Source organism: Cnephaeus nilssonii, assembly GCF_951640355.1.
Source record: "Cnephaeus nilssonii genome assembly, chromosome: 9".
In the NCBI taxonomy this organism is placed as follows: domain Eukaryota; kingdom Metazoa; phylum Chordata; class Mammalia; order Chiroptera; family Vespertilionidae; genus Cnephaeus; species Cnephaeus nilssonii.
In genome coordinates, this window is record NC_137080.1 from 39154633 (window position 1) to 39174066 (window position 19434).

The following is a 19434-nucleotide window of genomic DNA, read 5'->3' on the forward strand; positions in this document are numbered from 1 at the left end:
CACCCACTCATCCAATTCAGTGGAGCGATTAAAGGCTGGATACTAGAGCCAGGCTGCCTCAGTTGGACTCTTGGCCCAACTATGACTAGCTAAAGGAGCTTAGGCAATTATATAAATTCTGTGTGGCCCAGGAGTCTTGTCTATAAATGGACTTGATAGTAACGGTACCTATCTCATAAGGTTATTGGGAGAATTAAATGAGTTAATACACAAAGTTTTAGAACAAAGTCTGGTACATTGCTAGTACTTGATAAGCATTGACCAGCATTCTTTTCTATTAATATATGAACATTGTGTTGACCTGTGTATGAGCTCCTTGAGTCAGGAATTTCTAAATTCTGAGTGGATGACTGAGAGTAGGTGCTCAATTAATGCTGAATAAGTAGAAGAGCCAGCAGCAACACCTTAGTACCAGAATGACTGGGGGAGGTACAGGGAAGACCTTTGATACTATATTAGTTCATGGGGGGACCCATGAGAAGGTGGTTAGAACAATTTCTAAACAGGCTGGTCTCTCAGGCTGCTCAGTTTCCATCAGATAGGCAGCCTGCTTATCTACCTACAGCAATGGTTCTCAATGCTGACTGCGTATTAGAATCACTTGGGAAGCTTTTTAATAATAGCGATGTCTGGGGGTGGGCTAGAAGGGGTCACCTCTACCTACCTAGAAATTCTGATTGAATTGGTTCTGGTGGAGCTCACTCATCAGTAGTTTTTAAAAGCTCCCCAGATTCTAAAGTACAGCCAAGTTGAGAAGCACAGGCCCAACAGCGGGTTTGCACAGCTCTGCTCTCTGAGACCAACTGGCTGGCAGGGGCTGCAGAGGAAGACAAAGTCCTGGCCCTTGTCTCCAAATCCTTGTGCCTGGCAAATATGCTCACATCAGGGATGTTATTAGAGACAAGTAAGGTCACTTTCCTCTAGTCCTTTGTTTGAATTTCTACCCAACTCAAAAAGAGCACAGGAATTCATGCTGGAGTTGGCTGGGTCCGGTGCCTGAGACACTGTCATCAGCAGATCCAGGCCCCAGTCCTGGGTCTGAAAACTTCCTGCATGGCTCCTGTGAGTGACTCTGGGCTTTGAGAGGATTGGACTTGTTGGAGGTACTTTCCAGTTTTAATACTAAGATTCTATCCACATTTTTAAAAATCGTGATTCAGAATGTTACATTTTTTCCCCTGTGAATTTTGGTGAGCTTGTTCTCCCATTCATGAAAAATTGGGCTCAGTAGTCCATGCTGAGCTTACAAAAATTAATGCAATCTCATTGTTATTATTAAGGTATTGGGCATTCATCGTCTTTATTTGTTCTTCTATTTGGTTGTCATTTTGCACCCCACTGCATTTTATGAAGACTTGGAAAGGGACGAAACCGGTTTGGCTCAGTGGATAGAACGTCGGACTGCGGACTGAAAGGTCCCGGGTTCGATTCCGGTCAAGGGCATGTACCTTGGCTGCGGGCACATCCCCAGTGGGAGGTGTGCAGGAGGCAGCTGATCGATGTTTCTAACTCTCTATCCCTCTCTCTCCTCTCTGTGAAAAATCAATAAAATATATTTAAAAAAAAAAAGACTTGGAAAGGGTTCCTCTTACTGATAGAGGAGGGCAGTCTAATTGGTAGTTGCTGTCCATCTTAATCGAGATTGCAACAACCTTGAACTGTTGGATGGGGCTTGTGAAATACAACCAGAGACACAACCCTTGTAGAGACTAGGGTATAAATACAACCAGGAAACAGTCTCCCTTTGTAGCCTCTTCATACCTACATTCATCAGTATGCATTTGGTTTTGCATTTACTTACTACTTGCTTATTTATTCTGTCTCATTCTAAAAAAAAAAAGAGAGATTTTGAGTCAGCTTAGAGAAATATGAATTTGAGGTAGAGTATGAATAAGAGTAGGGAAAAAACCCATGAGTTTATGGAGAAAACTCAAGAATGCCCGTCATGGGGTCCTGAGTAGCTGCTGTGGCTAATGGAAGGAAGGGGCCATGATTAGAAACAGAAGCTAAATTTCCCGTGCACTTAAAACACATGACTAAACCTGAAGTATTGAGTTCTGAGGATCAATCTTATTTATGGGTCCTAAGGAAGGGGCTTCCAGGTGAATTCGGTCAATGCCATTGGCATTGGCACTATCCCTGCAATAAGTGCAACAGCAAACTTCTTATGTCTATTTGTTATTTCATCAAGACATAGCAAAGCATGATTTAGCAGAGGTAATTTTGCTAGCAGCTAAAATAATGCTAACCAAATAAGCAGCTCTGAAATGAAATACTTACAGGAAAAAAATCTGAATATTTAGAGGAATATATGGACAACATCCTCCATGAGTATTGTTTTTTTTTGTAACTGAGCTTTTTGATATGGATTAAGCTGGAAATAATGGCAAACACCACGTATAGTCACTACTCTAAATACTTTTACATAGATTTTCTCATTTAATACTTGAAACATTTCTATGTGGTCAGTGCTCCTGCATCATCATCACCTTTGTACAGATGAGGAAACCAAAACAGAAAGATGTTTGGTAGCTTGCCCAAGGTCACCCCTTGGTAGACTGATATATGAGCGCAGGTCACGTGACTCCTTGCTTTCTGCCACTGCACTATCCTCGCCTCTCTGAGAGTCTGGAGTTATCTCCTCTGACTCTGGCTTCTCCAGTTGCTGTTTAAGAACAAATGCATAAGTTTTGCACTTAAACATGTAGAAGTTGGCATCATGTCGTTAAAATAAAGAACCCACTCAGGGCTGAATAGCAACCGTGGCATGCCCACACTGAGGTGTCAAACAAATCGATGATGCAGTTCACAGAGGTCTTTGGTTTTCACACAGGATGTGAAGGGACCCAACAAGAGCATGTGGGGGTGGGGGAGACAGTGAAGGAGGGGCCTGAGCAGACTGTGCCCCACACCCTTACCTGTCTCCCCCAGCCCTCCTCACACCCCATCCAAGTAGAGCACTGCCATGGGGATCTGTTTCACATTGAAGGTTTACGTGTAGATTTTAATTAAGCAAAAAATTTCAAGGCAAAACAATTGAAAATTACTGTTCTGTGCCATCACAACCACAATAATTTTTAAATCCCTGAATTTATTGTTTCTGATTATGTAAGCTATAAATGTTGATTGCTAAAAATGTGTGTGTGTGTGTGGGGGAGAAGTACAAAAAAGAAATTACAAGCCACCTATAATCCTACCACCAGCAATGACAATTTACATTTTGATGTATATTCTTCATCTTCCCCCCTATGCATTTAATGTATTCTTGTGCATGCAAACATATATATTTCAACAAAGTTGATTTATAACCTGCTTTTTTATTTAATAATATCTCATGTGATTATTCCTTTCTGCAATGTGGTTTTTAAATAGGGATGACGTGTTACAGACTTTAATGTTTCCTATTATTAGATATTTAGATGGTACCTAATGTTCTACCCATTATAGATAAATAATATTTTATAAGCATGGTTTACCTAGCTCGTTACCTTTATCCATATTCCCTTTTTAGAACTTCCTAGAAGTAGGATTTCTTGGTGGATGTTGTATGCTACCTAGATCCTCCCTTCAGGACCCAGGGACTCATTTCCCCACTTCCTGGGGTGTTGATTGCTGATGGCTCACAACTGATTCACTTCCCAGGACCACCTTGGTTATGGCCTCTCCCAGGGCCAGCTCACTTCTGGTGACTGTTGATGTGGAGGTCCAAAGACCGAGCCTGCTTGCCTCAGTCCAGGTCAGCTCTGAAGGGCCATCCTGCTCCAGCTCCATGGAACCAGGTGAGGGGCCTGGTTCCAGTGCATCACAGCCCACTGCTTCTTCTACCCAGCCCTGCCTCCCTCATCCCCTCACGGGTGTTGATCCCCAGGACATTCCCTAATAAACTCGCACACAAATCTCCTCTCAGCACCTGTTTCTCTGGGAACCCAAGACAAAATGGTACATGCATCTTTATGTAATTTTACATAGTTTTAAAATAATAGGAATGTATGCTTGTTAATATTTCAGATTGGCAGACCCATCTGAAGAACTGAAAGAAGGCTAGAGTGATTGTAGTAGAAGTGTGAGATGAAGGTGGAGAGTTTTGCAAGGACCAGACCGTAAAGGACTTTTCAACTTTATGTATGAGGGGCATGGCAGGAAGCAGATAACACATTCAATTGGGTAATTCCCGGACAGTTGAATGAAGAGACTATTTACAAAGCTGTGGGCAGAGTTTAGTAAAGGCTAAGAGGGATAAACATTATCTTGGGGCTGGAACCAGCAGGGAGCCCTTAACTAGCAAACTTGGAGGAGCAGTTACTGGAATCCAGTCTGGCCCGGTGTGGAGAGGGCTGCCTGATGGGCAATGTGGCTTCAGTAGAGGGACACAGTCAACCTGAGGTGCTAGGCAGAGAGGAAGAAGGAGAAAAGGACTCAACTTGACTCTCCTCCCACCTTCCAGATCTCCTGCTGGTACCTCCCACTTGCCAAACCCTCCTGGCAGCCAAAGAGCATGGGAAACCCGGAGGCTGTCCACACAGGTCAGCCTCCAGGAACACAGCAGATGGGGTGAAGAGTGAACTTGAAGGGACAAAGCAAAGTTCTCCAGCACAGCCATGGGCACAGTTTGGGTTTTATCCTAAGTGCATGGTGTTATGGGCTGAGTAGTGCACCTCATCCCCCCCCCCCCGCCCCCCCTCCCCATTCATATGTTGAAGTCCTAACTGTTGGTTCCTCAGAAGGTGATTGTATTTGGAGATAGGCCTGTAAAGAGGTAATTAAGGTAAAATAACGTTCTATGGGTAGGCCCTAATTCAATATGACTGGTGTCCTCATAGGAAGGGATTAGGACTCAGACATTCACAGAGAAAAGACCAGGTGAGGACATGGACAAGCCAAGGGGAGAGATCTCAGAAACAATCAACCCTGACAATAACTTGATTTTGGACTTTTAGCCTCCAGAACTGTGAGAAGATTCATGTCTATTGTTTAGGCCTCTCAATCTGTGGTGTTTTGTCATGGCAGCCCCAGCACTAACACTTTACTTTGTCCCTTCAAGTTCACTCTTCACCCCGTCTGCTGTGTTCCTGGAGGCTGACCTGTGTGGACAGCCTCCGGGTTTCCCACGCTCTTTGGCTGCCAGGAGGGTTTGGCAAGTGGGAGGTACCAGCAGGAGATCTGGAAGGTGGGAGGAGAGTAAAGTTGAGTCCTTTTCTCCTTCTTCCTCTCTGCCTAACACCTCAGCCCCAGTCATGAAGAGATGGGGGTGGGGTGACATGATCAGATCTCTGTTTTGGAAAGATCGCCTGCCTATAGCTTAGAATTGATTAGAAGGTGGCCGGAGCAGAGGTATAGACACCAAATAGGAGGCTATTTTATAATCTGGATGAGAAATAAATAGACTCTACTTCTAACAGGGGAGGAGAAAAGTGGATGGATTTAAGAGATATTTGGGAAATAAAATCAATACAGTTTTGGTAATGGATTGGATATCCTGGGTGAAGGATAAGAAGTCTTAAAAAATATTTTTTGAACAAATATTGATTGAACACCTACTCTATGCCAGCTACCCTCTCTTCCAGACACTGAGGGGTGCAGGTTGTCTTCTAGTTTTCAGGGTGCACAAGTGAATGGATGGTGATCTCTGAAATGGGAGACCCTTGAAGACCAGGTTTTCTTTTTTTAAATATATTTTTATTGATTTCAGAGAGGAAGGGAGAGGAAGAGAGAGATAGAAATATCAATGATGAGAGAGAATCATTGATTGGCTGCCTCCTGCATGTCACCTACTGGGGATTGAGCCTGCAACCCAGGCATGTGCCCTGACCAGGAATCGAACGGTGATCTCCTGGTTCATAGGTTGACGCTCAACCACTGAGCCATACCGGCTGGGCAGCATTCTTTTTATACAGGTATTTTGTACACATATTCAATTCCCTAAGAGTGAAATTACTAGGTCAAAGTGTATGTGCATGGAAAATTTTAGTAAGTACTGCCAAATTGACATCCAAAGAAGTTGTATCAACGTATACTTCCCTTAACAGCCTATAAGAGTGCCTGCATTGGACATTATCAATTAAAAATTTTTTTAGTGTGTACATTCTTTAGACTTTTGATAATATATTGCCCCACTATCTACCAGAAAGGGCATATCAATTTCCATTCCCAGCATTCAGTAATTTTAGCTTGGATATTTGTGAAGAAGAAGTTACCAGTCACTCATCTATAGCCATTAATATATATTTTTAAAATATATTTTATTGATTTTTTTACAGAGAGGAAGAGAGAGGGATAGAGAGTTAGAAACATCGATGAGAGAGAAACATCGATCAGCTGCCTCTTGCACAACCCCCACTGGGGATGTGCTCGCAACCAAGGTACATGCCCTTGACCAGAATCGAACCTGGGACCTTTCAGTCCGCAGGCCGACGCTCTATCCACTGAGCCAAACCGGTTTCGGCTATAGCCATTAATATTTTTATCTATAGAAATATATATACATATATGACATTCTTTCTACATATACATACATAAAACATATAATATGCAATCCTATATATTCTTTCTATGTAAAGTGAATTCTATATTCTCTATATGTTCTACTAGTATGTTTATATCTCTACCTATGTATCAATAATCTACATCTATCTATCTATCCAACATATAGAATAATTAATGGAATTGTGATCAATAGAATGGCCAACATTAAGTAACTTAACTTACAGTACACGTCTAAAAATTATTTCAAATGTTTTCCTAAGTGACCAGGTATTCCTAGACATGAAATATTCTGTAGGTTTTCTACAGAACATAGAGTTTGGGGTTTTAGAATATTTGATCTTCACCCATTTTCTCTGTACTTTTTGGCATTCAAACTATACCATTAGCATAAAGCATCACCTTATCTTTCTGTTTTCTCTGAGGGGGCAAATGTGGTGGTTTAAAAATTAGATTTACTTTTGGCGCGGTGGGGAGAAAGTGAACACAGAAAAGTCCATGGGCAATTATAATCACCTGTTTTTCCATAATCAGAATAAATGTTAACATTTTGTCATATTTGCTTCAAACAAATATTTTATTTTATTATTATTTTAAAAATATATTTTTATTGATTTCAGAGAGGAAGGGAGAGGGAGAGAGAGATAGAAATACCAATGATGAGAGAGAATCATTGATTGGCTGCCTCCTGCATGCCCCACACTGGGGATCGAGCCTGCAACATAGGCACGTGCCCTGACTAGGAATCGAATGGTGATCTCCTGGTTCATAGATCGATGCTCAACCACTGAGCCATGCAGGCAGGCTCAAACAAATATTTTAAATTGAAGAATTTTTTTTTTTTTACTTTTTGACCTTTAAAAAAATCCATATACCATTGAAGTCCCCTGGGGTCCTCTCTCTGGTCCCATTCTCTTCCCATCCTCCTTGAAGCAATTATTATAAGGAATTTGGTATGTATCCAATCCATGCTAAGTTAGTATATACAGCAATTTATTTAACTTCTATGAGCATTCTATGACACAATTACATCACAATTTATGTATCTAATTTCCTGCTGATGAACTTTTAGGTACTTTCTAATTATCCTACTATAAACAGTGTTACAATAATGTCCTCATATATAGCCCATTGTGCATTTACTTTCCAGCGTTTATACCTAGACATGAATTTTCTGAGTCATGGAGTATGCTCATTTTCAGCTATATTAGATAGCAAGAAATGATTATTTTTGTCAATTGATTTACCCTTACCACATTCGTACATAGCCTTAAACAACATGCAATGTTGCTTGTTTGTATGTTTCAGTTTCTAGGACTTTGGAGTAAATTATCCTAAAATATACCCAAGATACAATGGCACAAAACCATGTATTATGCTCACAGATCCTGGGCAAGGCACAGAGGTGTGTGGGATCTCGGCCTGAAGATTCTAAGGCTGGAGGTGGAATCATTTAAAGACTAGTTCACTCCCAAGTCTGGTGGTTGATGTTGGCTCTCAGCTGAGGCCTTACCTGGGCTGTTGGCCAGAACATCTCCATGAAACCTCTCTATGTGGCCTGGGCTAATTCATGACGTTGTGGCTGGGTTCCAAGGGTGAATGGAGAGAGAGAACAAACCAGGTAGAAGCTGTATCATCTTTTAAGAACTATCCTTGGAAGTAATACAGTTACTTGACTGTGTTCTATTCATTAGAAGCAAGCCAAAAGGCTGGCCCATATTCAAGGGGCGGGAATGGAGGCTCTACCTCTCCATGGAGCAGCGTCAATATCACACTGTAAAAGAAGCTTGTGGGATGAGATATATATTGGTGCAGCCATCTCTGGAAATAAAATTTACCACATTGCGATTTGGTTCTTTCTTTTTTGTAGTAAAAATTTTTCTGATTATAAAAGTAATACTATTAATTGCAAACAAATTTCAGAAAAATATAAGAAGAAAATAAAGCCTACCAATTATTCTATCACCCAGAAACAGTTAACATATTTTATGCATATACACTTTTTTTTGAAAACAAAAATCAGAGCATAGTATACATATTGCTTCTTCATTTAGAAAAATATCATAGACCTTTTCAATGTCAATCCACAGAGCTTTACGCTATCATTTAAAAAGTAATGGTCTCTTTTATTGTGTAAACTTATTGTCTTGATTTGTCCAATATCTTCTTTATGGACACTTAACTCATTTCTAAATTTTTACTGTTTTGACTATATGACTTTAAAATTTATATAAATGGTGTTCTACTAAGTGAAATAGTCTGAAACTTGCTTTTTTATCCACTGAAATTATGTTTTCAAGAGCTAAGTTAGTATGAAGTAACTATTTATTTAATGTCTATGAGTATTTTATTCTATAATTACACCACAATTTGTGCAACTAATTTTCTGCTGGTGGGCTTTCAGAGTTTCCCAATTATGATACTACAAAGTGTTGCAATGAACAGTCTAGTACATGTCTCATTGTATATATATTTTTCAGGGTTTATACTTAGTAATGGAGTTGCTGGGTCATGGGATTATGCTTATTTTCAGCAATACTAGATAGCAAGAACTGGTTATTGTAGAGGGCTGATATATTAGCATTGCCTCCAGATTGCTGTTGGATGGACTTCCAAGGTTTCTTAGTAAGGACTGGCATTTATTAGAATTACTATGCTACTTCAATTCTGAATACATGCTCCTATACAGTGGAATGACCGAAATGAATAATTTATAATGACCTGCAAGAATGAGAATAGACAGACTTTTTTTTAAAGTATGTTTTTTTATTGACTTTGAAGAGAGAGAGAGAAACATCGATCGGTTGCCTCCCATAAATCCCAACCCAGACCCCGACCAGGGATCGAACCCACAATCTGAGTATGTACCCTGACCTGAGACCTTTGGGTGCATGGACCAGAGCTCAACCAACTGAGCCACAACAGCCAGGGCTAGATAGACCTTTGATAGTAGTATTTTCTTGATATAGTACTTTGGTGTCATATTTGAAAATAATTTTAAAATCTCAGATATAGAAATGTCTCATGCCCTTTTAATTTATTCAGGAAGTCTCTCACCAAATATCAGAGTTGAGCAACAACACTTTTATGCATCTTTGGCCTGAAATCACCAAAAGTACTGTAAATTATCCTAAGAAACAGATGATGTGAAGACCGAAGAAGAGTGACTGTGTACTGGAACTGAAGCACAACTGGTCAGAGAGCAGGAAGGCACAACTGGTTTCGGTAGGAAGAATTTTCCTGTTCTTTGGGTGTTGCTTTTGAACAACTTTGCTTGGTTTGTTTGCAAATAGGGATCTTTATCAATGTCAGCTAGCTCCTGGGATCAGATTACATAAAGTCATATCCTGTGTTCACAATGGCGCTTTTGTGTCTATAAACCTCAGCACATATTTAAATGGACATTAAGGAAAGGTATTTACCTGCTTTCAGATGGGTTAGTGTTTTGATAGTCTGACAAGAAGTTGGCCTTATTGCTTTTCTATCCTGATTCTGTTCTATACTAAACACCACATATAGTTTGTAAATGAAGTATTGGTTATGCGGTCTAGTGCCAATTAAGATTTTGTTTTCTATATGTTGTAGTTCTTTTCTTAAGTCAACCCAAAGTCACACTCCATATTTCTGCTTCAGTTCTTATATTAAAAGAAAAGGAACAAGATTTCTTTTAGATTGCAGTTTCTATTTTGAGTAGAAATATTTTCACTGTTTTGTTCCAGCCCTGAGAAAGAAACCAGATCGCCTCTAGTTAAGGGTTCTTGGCTAGCCAAGTGAATCCTCTCAGATTTTGGGTCCCTGGCATGCCTGATTGGGCCACTAGATTCTTTCTGGGCAGGTAGCTTCTGGGAATGAAATGGAGCTGCTGAGAAAATGGGAAACAAAATTCCAATATGGAAAATTATCCCACAAAGAAGTGACTTGTAACTTAAGATGTAATGTCACCACATGATTTCCCACAATTGCGTTTGTGATTGATCCTGTATAAGGATCCTTTTTGATGCTTTTAAGGGGTCTGCTTTTTTTTTTCTTCTTTGCTGCAAAAAGCTTTATTGTTTCATTTGCTCCAGTGCATGGGAGAGAGCTTCAGATGGTGAAAAGAATGGCTAGTGGTTTCCGGGAGAGGCTCAGGTAAAAGCCAGACACCAGGGGGATGCAGAGGGGCCCCTCAAAGGCCTCTGGGCTCCAAAGGCTCCTGGTCATGCTTGAGGGTGAGCCTTTCAAGTAGATACTCGCCCAGCCCAGCCTGGGGGCCTGCAGCCTGCAGATGTTAGTCAGGTGTCACCCATCTTCTTGATGAGTCTCACCTCATCACCCCGGAAGTGGTTCTCCAGGAAGCCACAGAGCTGAGGGCCTGTGGGGGTAGAAGCCAGGGCCTGCAGCTCCAAAAGGGCCTGGCTCGGGGTCCTCTCCAAGGCCTTGGTGGCTCCCATGGCGTCCTGAGTTTCGCCCACTCACCTTGGGAGGCTTCAGCACGTCCTGGAAGAGAATGCGGCCACCGCACTGGTTTTGCAACTTTAAGAGCCACTCAGCGCCTCCTGCTTCTTCTCCACCAACTCGGAGGCAGTGGCCCTGCCGTCAAAGCCTCATAGTCTCCATGGAAATAGAAGCCCAGAGAGAGGTAGGTGCTGGAGGCCCGCAGTGCAGGCTGGCCAGGCGGTTGACCGCAGCCTCCATCTCGGTGGAATAATGCTGACAAATTTGGGAGCTCGTGGTTGTTCAGCAATAAGGAGTTAAGGTAGATAAAACACTGGTGTGTTGGCTGGTCTCAGAGGTGGTGCTGAAGGTGGGGACTGGATAAGATGCAGGAGAGCAGCAGGGGGCTGGAAGAAGGGGCGTCCCTGGGTCTGTTCTGCCCAAAAACTGTTGAAGCAAGAGACAGGTCCGGGACCACAGAGGGCACTGCCAGGGCTCTGCTCTTTATTTAAAAACAAACAAACAAACAAACTCCCTACTTTAAAAAAATGATTACAAATAAAAATGATTGATAATCACAAATTATAAAAGCATCTATGAAGAATAACTTTGCTGCATATTCTCAAAATTTGTTTTTCAGAGTCATTTACAAAATTTATAGTTATTGTTGAGAGTATTACATGTACCCCCTCTTCCCCTTTGGCCTCCCTACACCCCGCTCCCGCTCTACCCCAGGCCTTCACCGAACTATTGTCTGTGTCCATGGGTTATGCATATCTATAATAATAAAAGCGTAATATGCTAATTAGGCTGGACATCCTTCTGGGCGTCCTTTTGGATGAAGCCGGGGCTGTGAGGGCTGAGGTGGCCGCCGCAGTGGGTGGGGGCCGAGGCAGCCATGGCGGCAGTGGGGGGCCGAGCCCCTTGCACAAATTTTGTGCATCAGGCCTCTAGTATGCATATAAGTTCTTTGGTTAACTTCTTCCCACACCCTCCCCCTTACCTCTGAGATCTGTCAGTCTGTTCCATGCTTCCATGTCTCTTGACCTATTTTGTTCGTCAGTTTATTTTATTTATTAGATTCCACATATAAGTGAGATCATGTGATACTTGTCATTCTCTAACTGGATTATTTCCCTTAGCATAATAACCTCCAGATCCACCTATGCTGTCTCAAAGGGTAAGAGATCCCCCTTTTGACAGCTGCATAGTATTCCATTGTGTAAATGTACCACAGCTTTTTTAAAAATCTATATATATTGTTATTGATTTCAGAGAGAATGGGAGAGGGAGAGAGATAGAAACATCAATGATGAGAGAGAATCATTGATGGACTACCTCCAGCACACCCCCACTGGGGATCGAGCTCGCAACCCGGGCATGTGCCCTTGACTGAAATCGAACCCGTGACCCTTCAGTCCGCAGGCCAACACTCTACCCACTGAGCCAAACCAGCTAGGGCATACCACAGCTTTTTTATCCACTCATTTAATGATAGACACTTGGGCTATTTCCAGATCTTAGCTATTGTAAATAATGCTGCTGTGAACATAGAGGTGCATATATTCTTTCTGATTGGTGTTTTGGGATTCTTAGGATATATTCCCAGAAGTGGGATAGCTGGGTCATAAAGCAGTTCCATTTTTAATTTTTGAGAGAACTCCATACTGTTTTCCATAATGGCTTCACCAGTCTGCATTCCCACTAAGAGTGTACTAGTTTTCCCTTTTCTCCACATCCTCACCAGCACTTGTGGTTTGATGATTTATTGATGGTGCCATTCTGACAGGTGTGAGGGGATATCTCATTGAAGTTTTAATTTGAACTCTCTGATGATTAGTGATGTTGAGCATTTTTTAAAATGTCTCTTGGCCATCTGTATGTCCACTTTGAAGAAGTGTCTATTCAGGTCCTTTGCCCGTTTTTCACTTGGATTGTTTGCCTTCCTGATGTTGAGTTGTATGAGTTGTTTATATATTTTGGAAATTAATCCCTTATCAAATGTATCATTGATGAATATGTTCTCCCATACAGTGGGCTCCCTTTTTGTTTTGTTAATAGTTTCTTTTACTGTGCAGAAGCTTTTTATTTTGATGTAGTTCCATTTGTTTATTTTCTTTGTTTCTCTTGCCCTAAAAGATGTATCAGCGAAAATACTGCTACATGAGATGTCTGTGATTTTACTATGTATGTTTTCTTCTAGGATTTTTATGGTTTCATGACTTACAGTTACGTCTTTTATCCATTTTGAGTTTATTTTTGTGTGGTATAAGTTTGTGGCCTGGTTTCATTTTTTTTTTTCATGTACCTGTCCAATTTTCCCAACATCATTTTTTGAAGAAACTGTCTTTACTCCACTGTATGCTCTTGCCTTTTTTTTTTTGTCAAATATTAATTGACCATATTAGCATGGGCCCATTTCTAGGGTCTCTGTTCTATATGCCTGTTCTTGTGCCAGTACCAGGCTGTTTTGATTACAATGGCTTGGTAGTGTAGTTTGATATATGGTATGGTGATCCTTCCAACTTTGTTCTTCTTTCTCAAGATTGCTGCTGCTATTTGGGGTCTTTTTTGATCCCACATAAATTTTTGGAGTCTTTGTTTTAGATCTGTGAAATAGGCTGATGGTATTTTAATAGGGGTTGCTTTGAATCTGTAGATTGTTTTGGGTAGTGTGGACATTTTAATGATGTTGATTCTACCAATCCATGAACATGGTATATACTTCCTCTTGTTTGTATTTTCCTCTATTTCTTTTGTGACTGGCTTATTTCATGTAACATAATGTTCTCAAGACTTATCCATGTTGTACATGTGTCAGCATATCCTTCCTTTGAAAGGCTGAATAATATTTCATTGTATGTATTTGCCACATTTTGCTTATCCATCAATGGACACTTGAGTCACTCCTGTCTTTTGACCATTATAAATAGTGCTGCTAAAAACACAGTGTACAAATATCTGTTACAGTTTCTGCTTTCACTTCTTTTGAGTTCATACTCAAAGGGGAAGTGGACATGCTGGATCATGTGGTAATTCTATGTTTAATTTTTTGAAGAATAACCATATTGTTTTCCATAGTGGCTTTATCATTTTTACACTCTCACCAAGTATCCAAGAGTTCCAATTTTTTTTTCACATCATTGCCAATGCTTGTTCTCTCTCTCTCTCTCTCTCTCTTTTTCTCTCTCTCTCTTCATTAATAACAGCTATTTTAATGAATGTGAACAGTCATGGAACTCTTTAATGTCAACACATGTATAGATATATTATCTTCTTGAAAGACATTTGGCTTTTTAGTTTTTCATTGTGGAAAGAAAGTTGTGATCAATAAAATCTCTATATGTACATCTTTGTGATTGTGGCTGATTATAAACTTATATTATATTACAAAAAGTCGAATTAAAAGAATATATGTTTGATGAGGGCATGTGCTGGGGGATGGGAGCAGCCAGGGAGAGGTCAATGAGGGAAAAAGGAGACTTATGTAATACTTTAAACAATAAAGAATTTAAATAAATAAAAAAGAATATATGTTTGCAATGTTTCCTGAAATTTATGCTCTGAGAGCTTCTAATCCCCACACACTAACCAAGATTGAATATTACCAATAAAAAGTTAATTTTGGCTTTAACTGGTTTGGCTCAGTGGATAGAGCGTTGGCCTGCGGACTCAAGGGTCCCAGGTTCGATTCCCGTCAAGGGCATGTACCTTGGTTGCGGGCACATCCCCAGTAGGGAGTGTGCAGGAGGCAGCGGATTGATGTTTCTCTCTCATCGATGTTCCTAACTCTCTATCCCTCTCCCTTCCTCTGTAAAAAATCAATAAAATATATATTTTAAAAAAGTTAATTTTGCCAACAAGTGATATCACATTGTTTTTATTATATTTAGTTTCTAGTGAGATTAATATCTTTTCATCTTTTAAAAAATTAATTTTAATCCTCAGTCGATATGATGAGAGAGAGAGAGAGACATCGAGAGATGTGGATGTGAGAAACATTGACTAGTTGCCTTCCATAGGGGCCTTGCCCAAGAATCGAACTGGCAACCTTTCAGTGGCTCCAACCAACTAAGCCACTCTGGCTGGTCTCTTTTCATCTTTTTACTTCAACCCCCAATCAAATGGATTGAAAACTGCAGATGAGTGGTTTTTCCAAAAGAAGGATTAAATATACTACACAGTCAAAAGAAATATATTTTTATAGTTTTCATTTTTAAATTTTAACATTTATTTCATCTAGCATTTATTTTAATGGCTTTATTCCCTGCCCCCCCCCCCCCCCCCAATGGTTAGCTAGTTGTCACAATAGTATGGAGTAGTCCATCTTTCCCCCAATGATTTTAAAAGCCATCTTTATTATATTTTAAATTGTACAGCGTGACTCTTCTTTGGATTATGTATTTTGTTCCATTGATGGGTCTGTCAATTCTTGTGCTAGCACAACACTGTTTTAATCACTATAGCTTCATAATATATTTCAATTGCTGATGGGACAAGCCTGCTTGTTTTTCTTTCCCCCTCCCTGGAAATTTCTTGCTGGTCTTATGTGTTTATTCTTCTAGAGAAGAAATTCTCAACCTTGGCAGCACATCATAATCACTCAAGGGGCTTTAATAAACTCTGATAACTTTGTCCCACTCCCAGACGTCCTGGTTTAATTGCTCTGGGTGCAGCCTGGGAACAGAGAGTTTTAAAAGCTCCCAGATGATTCTAATGTGCAAGCCAACGTTGAATACCACTTTACAAGATGAATTTTAAAACTATTTTGTTTCATTTCTATTATTTCCATGTTTGAGGCATTTTGCTCAAATTTCAGATTCTGAAAGAAAATGTAATGATCCTCACTTGAGTAGTTTGTCTACCCCTTGACTGGAGGAGGGCAGGATACTTTGGAAAAAAAATTTTTTTTTTTTTAAATTTACCAATTTGAGAAAAGGAGAGAGAGAGAGAGAGAGAGAGAGAGAGAGAGAGAGAGAGAGAGAGAGATATTTGTTGTTCCATTTATTTATGAATTCATTGGTTGATTCTTGTATGTGCCCTGTGACTGGGGATTAAACCTGCAATCTTGGCTTATTGGGACAACACTCTAATTAACCGAGCTACTCAGCCAGGGCAAGGGCAGGATACTTTGGGTGACAGTCCCAACAAGCCTGCACACAGTGGGACAGAGAAAAGGAATCAGTAGCTGTTTCAGAAACAGGGGTTTGGGGGTTGGGTGTTGGGCAAACAATGCCAACAAGGACAACCAAATTAGATGTGCAGTACATATGTGTGAGCAAGGCATTCCTCTTTATTTATTTATATTTTCTTCAGTGTTCCTTGGTGGTTTATAGTTTTCTTTTCTTTTTTTTTTTTAACAACTGATAGCCAATTTATTAAAAAGCCTGATTTATGCATCTGCAATGGTGACTTCAACCTCCACTCCCGGCTCAATGCTGATGGAAGTAATCTGCTTGACAATCTCGGAAGGGCTGTGCAAGTCGATGAGCCGCTTGTGGATCCTCATCTGAAACCGATCCCAGGTCTTGGAGCCCTCCCCACAGGGAGTCTTCCTTGTAGTGATTCTCAGAGTCTTGGTCGGCATCCGGACTGGCCCTTTCACTTTGAGATTCTTTTCCTTTGCGCCTCTGATCAAGTCAGCACACACCTTCTCCAGGGACTTGACATTGCGGCTGGTTAGCGTGATTCTAATTCGGTGAATCGCCACCTTCTGGTTCCACGGGTGTCTTCCCGGTATCTTTAAAAGCCATGGCTGCGGCGCGGCTTCCTGACCGACTTGTTCCTCGGCGAGAGCGAACAGCGGTGAGTCAGGAGCGGGCGGGACGGAGCGGCACTACGGCAACCACGTCTTCCTCAAAGAGCGGTTTATAGTTTTCTTTAAAAAATTTTTTTTTATTGATTTCAGAGAGAGAGAGGGAGAGGGAGAGACAGAAACATCAACAATGAGAGAGAATCATTGGTAACTTGGGGAATCAAAACATAGGTTGATGCTCAACCACTGAGCCATGCTTGCCAGGTACTAGTTTTCTTATTTAGTTTACATATTACTTATTTAGCTTACTTCTAAGTGTTTCATGCATTTGTTTCTATTGTGAATAGCATCTTTTTTATTTTCTTTTTACCTGGTTATTTTCAACATATAAGAAAGTTTCATGATTTTTTTAAAATGTAGCTTTATTGAGGCATAATTGAGAAACATTGTGTTTTTACATTAATCTGACCACCTAATAAAACTCTCTAGTGGTTATAAAACCTTTGTGTTTCAGCCTGTCAGATTTTTCAGGTATTGTCTCTCTCTTTACTCCCAATATTTTATACCTTCTTTCCCCTTTTCTAATCATTTTGGCTAGCACTTCCACAAGATTAAATAATAAATCACCTTGCTTTGTTCATTATATTTATGGAAATGATCCTTCTTATATTTTATTATTAAATGTCACACTATTATAAATACATAATTTATCATGTTTAGAACATTCTTATATCGATGTTTCATAAACCTGTATTTTAAATTGGCAATTGCTGTGGAATTTTAAAAAATGCCTCTTTTGGAATCTCTTGAGGTGATGTGATTTTTCACCTTTAAAAATTACAATGATGAATTTTATTAATAGAATCCATATGTTGAAACATCTTTACATTTTAAAAATGAACTCTACTTGGGCTGGTATACTAATCTGTTAATCTAATGCTGGATTCTACTTATAATGCCTCTTCCACAGTCCCCATCTTACTCTTCTACCGGTACTTTCCACGGTGGTTAAAATGTTTGTAGAGATAGCTGGTGCATTTGTTAAGGTTGTGTAGGTCATCACTGAACATCCGATTTCCAACCATTCTCTTCTTTCGGATACAACGCTGCAATTCATTCCCCTTCCAGCCTCGAAGCCATTTGGGGCCCTTGATTAGTTCTTTGGGGTGCTTTTCAAAATTTCCCAGGATCCCGATGTTATCATACACCCCAAACATGGCCCTCTTCTCGTTCCAACGATCAACCACTTTGGGGGCGGGACGGTGTGCCTTACAAAATACAAGTCAGGAACACCCAGAGAGAAACTTCTGCAGGCCTGGGGCACCCAGCTCCACAGGCGCCTTCCTGCATCCGCAGCGAGGCACCCTGCCATTGTTCCCGTCTCTCCCCTACAGCAGCATACAGCGATAGCAGAGTGCCAGCCAGGCGTGACCTTCGAGGAGACGACAGGAACCGCTCGTGCTGCCTTCACATAGGTTTTAGGTGAAAGCAGCCATCGTGGGCCTTCCCTCGTGTCTTTCTTATAAGATACTTTTCATGCAGGGCTAGAGGCAGACCACTTTCTTTCCAGAGTGGCAGGTGGCAGTTTTAAAATCAAGGGAACTTACTTAGGCTTGGGTGGCCACAAGAAAAGTAGATCTTCCCACCCACCCACCCAATCTTAAAAGTTTGCACAGAGGCCTCTATATGTATTCCATCCATACGGAACCAACAACATTTCACTCTCATCAAGGCTGTGCCTTTGGAGAGCTCCCACTGTGGAGACGGTAGACAGCGTGAACACTCCAAGGACAGGTCGAGCTCAATGGTCAACTGGTTATCACATCCTCTTGGTGATCTCCTCCAGCGGGGACTAATACCATTCATGAGGGCTCTACTCTCATGACCTAAATACCTCCCCAAAGCCTCCATCTCCAAACACCATCACACCAGGGATTAGGGTTTCAACATATGAATTTGGGAGACATAAACATTCAGTCCATAGCAAGTACCTATTAGAAGAGGTCATTAGGAATCTTAATTACATTATCTGTTCAATTCTCTCACCTATGCGCTCTACAGATGAGGAAACAGACATGTTGAGAGAAGTTAGATCACTTGCTCACAGTCACACAGTTTAGTATGTCACAGAGCAAGAATTGATGCCTGACCTAACACCAAGTCAACGCCGTTTTCATGGTAGCAAGTGGCTTTTTGTGGGATCATAATAAGTCTTTGAAAAGTAACAACTGGAATCTAAGATCTCTGCTTCCTGTTCAACCATATTACACACACACACACACACACACACACACACACACACACAAATTTTTGACTTTAAGATTCATTAAATATATTTATTATGGCTTCCTTTGTTGATTTTGGTTTATAACATACATGACGTTGTTGTCTAGGATCTTTAGAACTCAGCAGGTGTATCCCTACAAATCAAACACATTTGCAGAGCCAAGTATTTGCGTTGTTAAGCAGTATCTATATATAATACCCAAACATCTGGCAATTAGCTTTCAGTGCTTTCACAATTTCAAAACAAAGTCCAACAAATTACAGATGCATCTTGAGCAGTCTACTAAGTAACACACACATCTCCTGGTTTTAGTGAGTCTCCTCCAAATCTCTGGAAGCTGAACTGATGTAGACAGCTCCTGGGAAGGCACATGGGCGTTTCTTTAATTATCGTCAGCTGAACTCAGGGCGACAGGCAGAGCCGTGCCCTGGGAACATGCTTTGCCAAAAAGGAGAGTGTTATCAGCTTGGCCTTCATATCAGCCCAGGTGTCGGGCGGT

General features: G+C 40.8%; 1 protein-coding gene and 1 pseudogene across 2 annotated transcripts; both read right to left on the bottom strand.

The window, feature by feature from the left end:
• Nucleotides 1-16252: 16252 nt before the first annotated feature.
• LOC307104744 (small ribosomal subunit protein uS10-like) lies at nt 16253-16749 on the bottom strand. The gene is given in 2 exon segments (XM_079779834.1): nt 16253-16603; nt 16605-16749. Coding segments are annotated over 2 exon segments (360 nt in total). The 5' UTR covers nt 16647-16749; the 3' UTR covers nt 16253-16285.
• Nucleotides 16750-17625: 876 nt separating this feature from the next.
• On the bottom strand, nt 17626-18144 carry LOC307104792 (large ribosomal subunit protein mL51-like; annotated as a pseudogene). The gene has a single exon. The product of its transcript is annotated as a large ribosomal subunit protein mL51-like (transcript).
• Between the last annotated feature and the right edge of the window lie 1290 nt (nt 18145-19434).